Genomic DNA, 12,778 nt, shown 5'->3' with positions numbered 1-12,778 from the left:
AAAATAGCTTGGTATTGGCACAAAAATAGACAGGTAGACCAATGGAATAGAGTTGAAAACCTTGATATTAACCCACAAACCTATGAACACCTGATTTTTGACAAACATTCCAAATATTTATGCTGGAACAAAGAGAACATCTTCAACAAATTGTGCTGGCATAACTGGATGCAAATGTGTAGACCCAAGCCTTTCGCCCTGCACAAAACTTAAGTCAAAATGGATCAAAGACCTCAACATAAACTCAGCCACCCTGAACCTATTTGAAGAAAAAGTTGGAAATACCCTTGAATTAATTGGTATAGGAGATTGCTTCCTGAACATAACACCAGTAGCACAGACATTGAGATCAACAATTAATAAATGGGACCTCCTGAAACTGAGAATCTTCTGTAAGGCAAAGGACATAGTCAGCAAGACAAAACTGCAGCCCACAGACTGGGAAAAGATATTCACCAACCCCACAACTGACAGAGGGCTCATCTCCAAAATATACAAAGAACTCAAGAATCTAGTCTCCAAAACACCAAACAATCCAATTAAAAAGTGGGTACAGAGCTAAATAGACAATTCTCAAATTCCTTAGACATCAGGGAAATTCAAATTAAACCAACTCTGAGATACAATCTTACTCCCATCAGAATGGCTAAATCGAAACACCAATAACAGTTTATGCTGGAGAGAATGTGGAGAAAGGGGAACATTTCTCCACTGCTGGTGGGAGTGTCAACTTGTACAGTCACTTTGGAAATCTGTATGGCGACTCCTCAAGAAAATGGGAATCAGTCTACCACAAGACCCAGCAATTCCACTCCTAGGCATATACTCAAAAGAAGCACATTCATACAACTAGGACACCTGTTCAATGATGTTCATAGCAGAATTATTTGTAATAGCCAGAACCTGGAAACAACCTAGATGCCCCTCAACCGAACAATGGATAGAGAAAATGTGGTACTTTTACCCAATGGAGTACTACTCAGTAGAGAAAACCAATGGAATCTTGCAATTTGCAGGAAAATGGATGGAACTCAAAGAAACCGTTCTGAGTGAGGTAACCTAATCACAAAAAGACAAACATGATATGTACTCACTCATATGCGGACCTGCTTTATGACACATATTAGTGACCGTGCTTTATCAGAGATGTTTTTAATGATATTGCTCAGAATGGTTTCCTTCCAGATGATGCTTGAAGGGAAACTCGGAAGACGACATGACTCATCAGGTAGGGGACAAATTGAGGAACGGGTAATCGTGAATATACATATGAAAAAATTAAATATCAATATTTATTATTTAAATAACTAAACAAAATTAATGAAACAATCCATGTGAGGACATATCAATGTGTATTTGGAGGCAGAACATTCCATCCATATAGGAATGTTTTTTTATAAAAAACCAAACAGCAGGAAAATTATTACAATATCTAATCTTGCTTCTATTATTCAATCAATGATAAACAGTAAGTGAAAAATAGCTAACAGGAAAGAAATCTAACAAGCACAAGAGACACATGTAAAATGCAAGCTTGGAATTACTGAAGAAATTGAGGCTGTTAACATATTATTGTTAAAATTACAGTGGTAAATTTTATGTAATTAACTCAAATCCACAATGAAGCTCCAGAAGATTTAATTCACATACACAAGAAAAGGGAATCTGGCAAATGTACATGAGGAGATAATAAAAGCATGGTATCTCAGTTCCTAAGATGATTGAAAAATATGTTTTCATTTATCTTAGGATCCCCTGTGAAAGGGAATTTTAATTACAAGAAGTCATGGACCACAGATTGAGAACTGCTGTGCTATGATCAAGTTCCTATTTTCAACAAATTAGAAGACATAACTGGTGAGTTCATCATTGTTTATGAAATACAATTCCTGGGGAGATGCAACATGCATATTCATCTACTCACCCCTACTGGAAACTGTAAAGAGAATGAGGTTCAACTTTTTGAACCAAAGAACTCTATTGGAATTGATTACAGAGCATAAGGGACTCTAACACATTTGGTGTCATGAAAGTCAAAACCAGCATGGGATACAGCTTAAGAATAATGCACACCTGGAGGATAGTGCACACCTGTAGGCATAGCTATAAGTGAAGGAGAATCCTATCTTCATGCTTAAAATCTTCTAAGGGACATGACTTCTCTCAGTTTCTTCATGTGACTTAAGCACATTGAATCCTTTTGGGTTTGGAGATTTCTTGAAGCTCTTTTGACATCAGGGGGCCTGCTTTGCTTTTAGGCTGGTTCTCCAGCTGTAAGTCTGGGTCAGTATACTCTCACTTGGTCATGTAAGCTGTTTGGATGTTTTTCCCCAGCATGGCCTTGACCTCTTTGCTCATCAATCCTCTGTATCTATAACTGGATTCCAGTATTTTGGCCCTGTGCTTAAATTTGAATCTCTGCTTCTGATTCCATCAGCTACTAGATGAAGGTTTTAATGACAGCATTTAAGGTATTCGTCAATCTCATTATAGAGGAGGGGCGTTTAAGGTTGCTTCTCCACCATTGCTTATGTTCCAGGCAAGATTTGTATTGCAGGCAGTCTTATTAGTCCATTCTTGTTTTTGCCCTGTTCATTTGTAGTCCTATTTAGAAATTAGCTTCCTATATCTATATATTTTTTAATTGCCCCTTTTACATTTTCCTATGCAGAAACTTTTCTGTAAGTAACAAAATGCATCAGCAGGCATTTGTAGTACTGAGGGTCAATGTAGGATACTGGTTACAAAGAAGCTACAGAGGGAAAGCACGATGGTGCTGACAAGCCTATTGCTGATCAATTCTGGTAGCTCTCATGGTCCTGTGCTCTGGCAGGGTAGGGACACACTGTGTCTGGGAGGTTGGTTTTCTGTCACACGGGGTCTACATCTGAGTGAGGTCACTGACAACTCTTCTCCCCCACCAATGTACGCAATAGCTTTCGTACTTGAATGCGATCAATAGGGTATCTAAGACATTTCTTGTGCAGTATGCTGGTCCTAGATGTCTACCCTTTTCTCACTCTTATCTTGTTGTTATGAAAATCACCAAGTGATTTAGAATATGGGTTTTATGGCTGACTTCAAAGATGATCAAAAAGGACTTTCCCATAAGATATTGCTAACTATTGATATTAAGTTTTTAGTTACTAACAGTTTGGGATAAATTGCTGTCTTAATGCATTAATGCTTTTCAATTGGAACTTTTCTCTTCTCTCAGCAACAACTCACACCCTGTGCTGAGTTAATTTGCAAATTGGGCGTGCTCATATCTGTTCTGAGGTGTCCAGACTCCTTCCATTTTTCCACATTGTGTATAATGTTAGATATAGAATTGTGGCTTCTAATGTACCTTGTACTGAAGCATGTTCTTCCTATTCCATGAATCCTGAAATCTTTCACAATGACCATATATGAAAGGTTACCATATATTTACGTTTTGTGAATATATTCAATTAATCGTATTTCTTCCTTCCTGTAACTTGTTGCCTTATATGGATTAATCGGTACATGTTAAAGAGTTATTATTTTTAATATCCCATCTTTAGAGGCAAATATATATTATCATTCACCACGGGACATCTGCAAACCCAGATTTGGTTTCTCCATTCGTAGCAGTTTGCATTCCCTTCAGGAGTTAGAATAAAGCTTTCATGTGGCATTTTCTCAACTTCCTTGGTGGCCGTTGCATTGTTGTTGATTGCTAGTTTCTTATTTTTGAAATGGGGGGCTCCTTATATAGCTGTTGCTCATCAGAAACAACCTATGCTTTCAAGGCTGGATGCAAATATCAGAGTTAAATGTTCGTGAGTGGTGAGATTACAGAGGTGCCAGCACGCCACGCTTCGCTAGGTTTGGGGTTTAATTTCATTTCTGTTGCCGAGTGGGCAGCAAACAAGACTGTCCACAAAGTGTGCCTGATCATTGGGAAAATGATCCCACGGTAGGCGGGCTTAGAGGAGACTCGTGAGCGGAAGCGGGGCGCAGAGGGCGGGGCCGGGAGGCGCGGTCTCCAAGGAGCCCCGCTGAAGTGACCGGAAGTCCCTCCATTCCCGGTTGGACCCGGGGACCCGCGCGCTGCAGAGCCGGGTGCGGAGGACGCGGCGGGTCCGCGGGGACCTGAGCCCTCGGGATCCGCGGTGTCCGCGCTCGCGGGGCGGCCTGGGAAAGTCAGCAGTCAGCAGCGCAGTGGCGGGAACCGCAGCCCGGCGGCCCTGGAAGCTCCCAGGTCAGAGGAGCTGCGGGGCTGGGACCCGGGAGGGAGGGAGGAGCGGGCTGTGCTCCCGAGCTGCTCACAAGGACCCCGTCAGCTCCCGCCGGCTGCCCGTGGGGTGGAGGAGGCGGCGGCTCAGCTCGTCCCCTGCGGCCAGGTGCGCTCGTTTCCACCCCACGAGCTGGGTGCTGCCCCGGGCGCCGGGCGCACCCCTTAAAAGTGTCCGTCTGTCCCGGTCTCTCTGGCTCCTGGTTTGCTCTCTGACCGCTCTCTGTCTGGGGTCTCCGTCTCTCCCGTCCCCATCCGAGACGCCCTTTGCTCTTTTGCTCGCCCTCCTCCCCAGGGACCTCTCCCCCTAGACCTGTTGCCCATGGCGAGTTCTCTTAGCGGCCAGGGGCGCAGCCAGAGCTGCCCAGTTTCCACCGCTTTGTCCTCAGACACAGCTCTCAGTGTTGTGTTGTTGGCGTCTTTCCATTGATGGTGGGTTTCAGATGCCACGAAGTGGGCATTACTGTGTGTTGCTTTATTTTAGTCTTCACTTACCTTAAGGTTGGCAGACCATAAGGTTGTCATAAAATAATTCTTATAGTAATTTAGTAGAGCATTTGCTTTGTCTGTTGTTTGCAAACAGGCTATCTATGCCATGGTGGTAATTCTAGAGCTCTCTTCCGTCACTCTATATGCATCCTTCTATTTTCTCCTGGCGGTAGAAATGTTCACAAGATTTCTGGTATGATTTTGGCTTTGAGGGGACTTTTCTGTATGGTGTGGCATTGACCATAACAGAGTATTTTTTTTTCAGATTTCTATTATTGATAATAGGATGTTAAATATCAACAAGAATTGCAGTATTTTTCTCTGAGAAACTTAGAGAGGAGCAACAAGAACAATGGAAGCTTCTGTGGCAAATGCTCCCCAGGTCAGTGTCATGTTCAAATTTCTCTGAAAATTGTCTTTATTATTGAAAACATTTAAACTTTTAATTGTCTTCCACTGGCTATGTTATTCAAAGGGTTTACTTTTGCCTTATTCATCTGTCTTTTTTTCTTTTTTTTTTTCTTTGAATCAGGGTTTCTCTGTGGCTTTGTAGGCTGCCTGGAACTGGCTCTTGTAGACAGGCTGGTCTCAAACTCACAGAGAACTGCCTGCCTGTGCCTCCTGAGTGCTCAGAATAAAGTTGTGCACCACCACTGCCTGGCTCGTTTTTTTTTTTTTTTTCTTTTTTTTTGTATTAAAGGTTATGTGTTTAAATCTTTTAACTATGTAACTGAGAAACACATTGTATTTTCTCTTGGGTTTATGCTATGAGGCTATGAATTACAATACACTTTAGACTTGGAGTCTAAAACATAGGCTATTGTAAATGAAACTCAAGAAATTTATCAATGGCCATTTTCTACATAAAATGGACTTGTGTTCCTTTTTCATAGTGAGGAAGTATGGTCTCATGTGCCACACAGTTGCATTTCTGGAATGTTCAGTTTTCCAGAAACAGACTTATGAGCATGGACAGAGCAGTACATGTACCTTCTCACTGACATCACTGAGGAATTTATAGAAAGTAGAATTAGAAAAGACTCACTGTCTTGAACCCTAATGGTAAAGCTTTTAGGACCCAGGGAGCACAGATGATGGAAGCAATATGTGACTTCTCTTGCTAGAATTTTGCTCTGTCTGTGAGGAGATGAAGTTTGCAGTATTCTGGTTTCTCTTTTTGCCTCATGATGTCACACAGTGATGTGGAGTGTATTCATAGAGTAAGTATATGAGTCCCTTTTTATGCTCCTGGAATCTTGAGGTCAGCACCAGACACTTGGCATTGAAGTCAAACATTGTAGTTATTGCCATGTGTTCAGAGAGAATTGGTTGGTTTCTCTGGAGGAACAGCAAGTGACTTTCACCTCTCAGTCATGTCTTCAGGCTGGTGCAAAATTGTGACATTATATAACACTGTATATTCTACTTTTTTTCAATGGAAATAAAGGAGTAATCATAAATGACACCTAGCTATGCTAAAATCCTGTCAGATGAATTAGCTCAGATAATGAACTGACCAATATTTTTGAAATTAAGAGGTTTAAATTTTCCTTTCAGTGAATCTCATGAGCAATCACATACTTCATGGTTGTAATTATTCCTCATGTTATAGCTTCACAAAGTATTTGATTCTGTGTGTTGTTTGGAGCATTGGGTATGTGCAGTGGTTTTGTGCTCCTTGGTCTCAAAAAAAAACTGAATTTAATTCATCCATGTCCATTAAAATTAAATTTTATTCTATATGTTCCCATATGTTTGCCAGAAAGTATGTGTACTCTGTGGGACTCTTGCCTACAAGGTGTAGCATTGAATCTCAAGCATCTGAGATTAAATCCTGTTTTTTAGTGCCATGATTGTGCTGGGAATCAAACGATATTTTCAAGGACTAGAAGACATTATAGACTGAAAGCTACAGACAAATTTTTCCAATTTAGTGATTGTGACAAATATTTTATACTACTCACCTCTTAGAAATTATCAGAGTATTCATGGAGGAGAGAGACCCAATGGATGTAAGCAGTGTAGTATATCTTCCTATGAATTTTCTTCGAAAGAGTATCAGTGCTGGACTCTTTCAAAACTTGTATCCTTTCAAAATTGTCATCCATCATCTATGTCACAAACATCTCTCTAATTCATGATGTCTCTTTTACTCAAGAAATCATTTTGTGAAGCAGTGCATGGTAATTAGGTAATTTTTCATTGCAGGGTCTGTTATCGTTCAGGGATGTGTCTGTGGACCTCTCCCAGGAGGAATGGGAATGTCTAGACTGTGTTCAGAGGGCGTTGTACACGGATGTAATGTTGGAGAATTACAGCAATCTACTTTTTGTGGGTAAGAGGTCTCTTCTCATAGAATTCCATATTCATTCTTTTTTTGTTTTCCTACTTTGTGTGTCAGTAAACTGAAACTAGAAAATGCCAGAAATGAGGGAAATATTAGTTACCAACATAAGTTTTTAATGTTGCTTCATTTACATTTTTTGTGTTCTCTAGAAGAGTAAAGAATGCTTTATTCTATGTGATCTCTGTAGCCCTCCTATCTAAAATACAAAAACCATTTCAAAGTTCAAACAATATTAACTTGTTAGAGCATGAAAATGTACTGTAGGACTTATTAAAATTACAGAGTTTTAAAATTGTTACTTGATTTTGCTCTCCACCTATTTCTGTTAAAATTGAATAGGTTTTAGAAGAAGGGCTGTTGGTTATGAGAATGTGGTTTTGTCTAGTAATTCATTTTTGAGGTAGGTTTGCTATATTTAATACTGGCACACCATTGGAGCTTGAAATCAGAGTAAATGGTTATCTCCATGCAAATCTGGGTTATGAATTCATTTTGTATGATTCTATCTCAAAAACAGATGATATAGGGAATCATTCTTTATATCATCCTTCCTAGAGCTTCTTTCTCATGTTCTTTCCTTCCCAAATACCTATGCATCTTACTAGCTGCAAAGGACAGTAAACACTGTGATAAGAATGAAAAGAGTATACACCAGAATACACTAGGTCCTCTACATATGCATGACAGTTGTTTACTTTGGTCTTCTTGTGGGACTCCTAGCAGTGTGATCAATGACTTTCCCTAATGCTTTGGCTTGCTATTGGGCATCTATTCCTCGGAGTTGGTTGCTTCTCACAGCCTTAATACAAAGGGAGGAACTGAGATATACCTCAACTCAATATGCCATGCTTTGTTGACAGCCATGCGAGGCCTGCCTCTTTTCAACACATACAGAGGAGGGTTTGATGGGGGCCCATAGGGGAGTCAGGGAGAAGGAACACAACGAGAGTAAGGAAGGGAAACTGTAGAAGGATGTCGAATCAATGGAAAAAAATTGAAAAAGAGAATAAGTAGGCTAGTATTTGTCCCTGTGATTTGCTGTAGATCTGATTGGAGATTCTTTTTTTAATGTTTTTTTCTTAGTATTTTTCTTATTTAAATTAGAAAAAAGCTTGTTTTACTTGTAAACCCAGTTCCCTCTCCCTCAGCTATTCCCCTGCCCCCCACTCAACCCCTATTCAATGCCCTTTCTGCTCCCCAGGGAGGGTGAGGCCTTCCATGTTGGATCTTCAATGTCTGTCTCATCATTTGGAGCATGGCTTAGGCCCTCCCCCTTGTGTCTAGGATGAGACAGCATCCCTCTATGTGGAATGGGCTCCCAAAGTCCATTCCTATGCTAGGGATAAATACTGATGTACTACCAGAGGTCCCATAGATTGCCGAGGCCTCCTCACTGACCTCCACGTTTGCGGGTTCTGCATCTGTCCTGTGCTGGTTTCCCAGCTATCGGTCTGGGCTCCATTAGCTCCCCCTTTTTCACGTCAACCTATTCTGTGGGTTTGACCAGTCTCATGTTCGTCTTCTTCTGTGTTGGGATATTCAGATCTTGCTAGTGTGGAGCCCTTAGACTCTGGTAGCATCATATTGTTTTTTCTATTGTTGGATGTGCTCTTACATTATTGTCTTCTCATCCCTTCTTCCAGTTGGTGCAGTTGGGGTCTCTTCCTCCTCTTGTGGGTGCAGGTCCAAGATTCTCTTCTGATGGGCACAAGAAGGTCCAATACTCTAATGGGTCTCACAGTGGGTATAGGTGTGTCTGAGGCACTCCCTCTCCCAGTGGGCAGGAGCAGGACTAGAAAAGCAATGTTAGCAGACTTGAGGTTGCTTGTTCCTCTGGGGGTGAGTCATCCTCCCTGTATTCCCCAGGCCAGGAGATCCCAGAGTGGGCAATCAGAAGTCGGGCCTGACACAGGGGCCCAAGTTCCAAATTGAGATTCTTAGGAGCATCCATGTATTGATTGTGAAACAGAAAAGTCCTCTGTTAACAGTGTTATCCCTGAAAGTTACCAGTTCACATGTCTTGGAAACCTAAAAAATATCAGGTAATGATACTGTTACATATTAATTGTTATGATTCACAATTGTACTAATTTTTCAGAGAACCATCGCATATGTGGTAAACATGAGAATGTCTTGCACCAAGGCACAAACTATTGTATCCATGGTCATGAATATATTCAAGAGAAGACTAATACATGTAATGAGCCTGGCAAAGTGATTCATGAATCCTGCCAATATTCACCTTATGATATAAGTGATACTGCTGAAAATTACAACAATTACACATTTTGTAACTACAGAGGTGCCTCTGATGAAACCTTAAACCTCAACAGACACAAAATTGGGAATGCTGAGGAAGAACCTAGCAAATATAAAGACTGTGGAAACTTTTTGTATGTGGGTTCCATTATTAGCAAAAATCAAAGAATTCACACAGGAAGGGAAGTCTACAAAACTACAAAATATGATTCATCTTTTGAGTCTAATACAGAAATCAAACTGAAAGAAACTGATTGCAGAAAGCATCCACATCAATGCCTTCAATGTGGAAAACATTTCAAGACTAACTCAAGCCTTATTACACATCAGAGATCCCATACTAGAGAGAAACCCTATAAGTGTACAAAATGTAATAAATCATTCCTGAATTTTTCACAACTTAATGTACATTACAAAATCTGTTGTAGAGAAAATCCCTACAAATGTACTGAATGTGGTAAGTGCTTTTATTATTTATCAATGTTTCAAAGACATTTCAGGATCCACACAGGAGAGAAACCTTACAAATGTAGTGAATGTGAAAAGGCTTTTAACGTGAAATCTAATCTTAGAGTTCATCAGAGAACCCACAAAAGAGTGAAACCTTACAAATACTGTAACAAACCCTTAATCACAGACGGCATTCTTAGAACTCAGGGCATCCACACAGGAGAGAAACCTTACAAATGTAGTCAATGTGAAAAGTCATTTTCCAGGAAAGACTATCTTAGAAATCATCAGAGAATCCACACAGGAGAGAAACCTTACAAATGTATTCAATGTGATAAATCATTTTCCAGGAAAGACTATCTTAGAAATCATCAGAGAATCCACACAGGAGAGAAACCTTACAAATGCGGTGAATGTGACAAATCATTTTCCATGAAAGACAATCTTAAAAATCATCAGAGAATCCACACAGGAGAGAAACCTTACAAATGCAGTGAATGTGACAAGTATTTTACTGACAAATCCAATCATACAGCTCATCAGAGAGTCCACACAGGAGAGAAACCTTACAAATGTAGTGAATGTGACAGATCATTTTCCAGGAAAGACTCTTTTAGAAATCATCAGAGAATCCACACAGGAGAGAAACCTTACAAATGTCATGTATGTGACAAATCATTTTCCATGAAAGACTATCTTAGAACTCATCAGAGAATCCACACAGGAGAGAAACCTTACAAATGCAGTGAATGTGACAAGTATTTTACTGACAAATCCAATTATACAGCTCATCAGAGAGTCCACATAAGAGAGAAACCTTACAAATTTAGTGGATGTGACAAATCCTTTAACAGGACATAGGAACTGAGAATTCATCATAGAATCCACACAGGAGAGAAACCACAAAATGTAATGAATGTGACGAATCTTTATCAATGAAAGACAATCTTAAAACTCATTGGAGAGTCCACACAGGAGAGTAACATTACCAAGGTTGTGAATGTAACAAATCATTTGCCAGGAAATGCCATCTTAGAACTCATCAGAGAAAACGCGTATTAGATAAAATTTAGAAATGCAGCAAGCTTGTGAAATGCTTTACTGGTGTTTTGAAATCTTAGAATAGGTTTTGGAATATTTGAGCATACTTTCAGACCCGAATTGGAAGAATATTAACCATGCTTAAGCGTGTGGACCCAGGACTATTGGCTTGAAGTAGCCATAGTGAGTACTAATGAGTATGAATACTGATAGACACACAGGAAGGAGTAGGGAGTAACTTGAGCCTTTGAGGTCTTCTGGTTTGAGATTGTTGAAGAGGCACTCTCTTGCAGGGTCTCTGGCAAGAAAAGAGGGCAATTTCGTTGGTTCTTGACGTCTCGGAACTATCAGGTTTTCAACCCAGCATCTGACTCCCAAATCATCTTAGAATACATTAGAAAATTCATTTGGGGAGAAACCTTACAAGTATCTTTATCTTAGTTTTTGTTTTACTGCTCTGAAGAGACACCTTGACCAGTGCAATGCTTTAAAAGGAAAACATTTAATTTCCTTTCAGAAGAAAATTAAATCTGAAATTTAGTCCATTATCGTCATGGTGGGAAACACTGACATGCAGGCAGACACTGTGCTAGAAAAGTAGCTGAGACATGGACTACATTTCGATCCTCGGGAAGCAGGACGTGAACTGTGTGCTAGTTGTGGCTTGAACACATAGGAGAACTGCCTTGATGGTGACATACTAATTACAATGCCACACCTACGTAAACAATGGTATTCCTCCTAATAGTGCCATTCCCTATGGGTGAAGCATTCAACATGAGCCCTTGGGGGCTATACATATTCAAACCACCATAATAGCCAACATAAGTAACATTTTGTTTAAAAATCATTCTGATATCACGTCCAAATATTCATATAGGAGTGGGTCGTTTGAAATGTGATATACACGCAAAAGTCTTTCACTGCTTTTCAGGGCTAAGAACTTGTGAAAATTCATTTTGGGGAGAAAAGTTTCCCTGGGAAGAAATTGGTATGTCCTTAAACAAGCTATATTCTTAGACTCTTGGGACTCCACACTAGACAACTATTATAAGCATGAAAAAATTGTGAAAGACTTTAAGTTATTTTGAAATATTATAGAGAGAATTTTCATTAAAACTTTATTTGTTCAACTTCAAATACTTGATGATGAAGAAGAAATGCTGCCACCTGAAGTATGTGGTGTTGTGTAAGTGTCCTGGGGACAGAGGGATCCATTCTGAAGGACAGATGATTTTAGCAGGAAATACAGCACTCAAAAGAGCTTCAAGAAATCTCCAAACCCAACACTTACCTCACATGAAGAAACTGAGAGAAGTCATTATCCTTAGAAGATTTTGAACATTAAGATAGGATTCTCTTTCACTTAAAGCTGTGCCTGCAGGTGTGCCCTATCCTCCAGGTGTGCATTATTCTTAAGCTATGTCACATTCTGGTGTTAAATGCTGTGGTAGCAACTGTGTTGGAGTCCCTTATGCTCTGGTAAGCAACTGCTTCCCCATGTATCTGAAATCAATTCCAATAAAGCTCTTTGGTTCAAAATGTTGAACTTCATTGTGTTTACAGTTTGCAGATGGGGTGATTAGATGAATACGCACGTTGCAACTCCCCAGGAATTGTATTTCATAACCATGTGCCGAACTCACTAATTGATTCTCCAAATTTGTTGCAAAGAGGAACTTGATTATAGCATAGCAGTTCTCAACCTGAGCTCCATGACTACTTGGAATTAAAACAACCTTTCACAGGGATCCTAAGATCAATGAAAACATGTTTTTCAATGATCTTAGGAATTGAGATTCAGGTGTCAGCAATACCGGGAAAGCTGCATACCCCAGCATGGGGTGCAAGCTCCTTATATAGGAAAAAACTGCAGATTGGCATATGGGCAAGGGGCACAAAGTGATTGATTACAAAGTATGATCTCATGATTG

The 12,778-nt window shown here is 40.0% G+C and overlaps 2 protein-coding genes across 2 annotated transcripts in view; both read left to right on the top strand.

Annotated features, from left to right (window-relative positions):
* The first annotated feature begins 4,213 nt into the window (after positions 1-4,213).
* Positions 4,214-12,778, top strand: part of LOC100755709 (zinc finger protein 501-like) — a 93,400-nt gene continuing 84,835 nt past the window's right edge. The window contains exons 1-2 of the mRNA XM_035449509.1: positions 4,214-4,225; positions 5,013-5,129. Coding sequence (XP_035305400.1) covers positions 5,100-5,129 — 30 coding nt within the window. The 5' untranslated portion in view covers positions 4,214-4,225; positions 5,013-5,099. The remainder of the gene's footprint in view (positions 4,226-5,012; positions 5,130-12,778) is intronic.
* Positions 5,015-12,393, top strand: LOC100771943 (zinc finger protein 665). The gene is made up of 3 exons (XM_035449508.1): positions 5,015-5,129; positions 6,956-7,082; positions 9,193-12,393. The coding sequence occupies exons 1-3, from the start codon at positions 5,100-5,102 to the stop codon at positions 10,662-10,664; spliced, it is 1,629 nt and encodes a 542-aa protein (XP_035305399.1). The 5' UTR covers positions 5,015-5,099; the 3' UTR covers positions 10,665-12,393.

This window comes from Cricetulus griseus, chromosome 9 (genome assembly GCF_003668045.3).
Source record: "Cricetulus griseus strain 17A/GY chromosome 9, alternate assembly CriGri-PICRH-1.0, whole genome shotgun sequence".
Taxonomy (NCBI): Eukaryota; Metazoa; Chordata; class Mammalia; order Rodentia; family Cricetidae; genus Cricetulus; species Cricetulus griseus.
The sequence above is the reverse complement of the archived record's forward strand: the minus strand, read 5'-3'. Positions and strand labels throughout refer to the sequence as shown.

Coding starts and splice junctions, on each gene's coding strand:
- LOC100771943 (XM_035449508.1), top strand. CDS start 5,100: ATGGAAGCTTCTGTGGCAAATGCTCCCCAG. Junction 5,130..6,955: donor CTGTGGCAAATGCTCCCCAG/GTCAGTGTCATG, acceptor TTTTCATTGCAG/GGTCTGTTATCGTTCAGGGA. Junction 7,083..9,192: donor CAGCAATCTACTTTTTGTGG/GTAAGAGGTCTC, acceptor CTAATTTTTCAG/AGAACCATCGCATATGTGGT.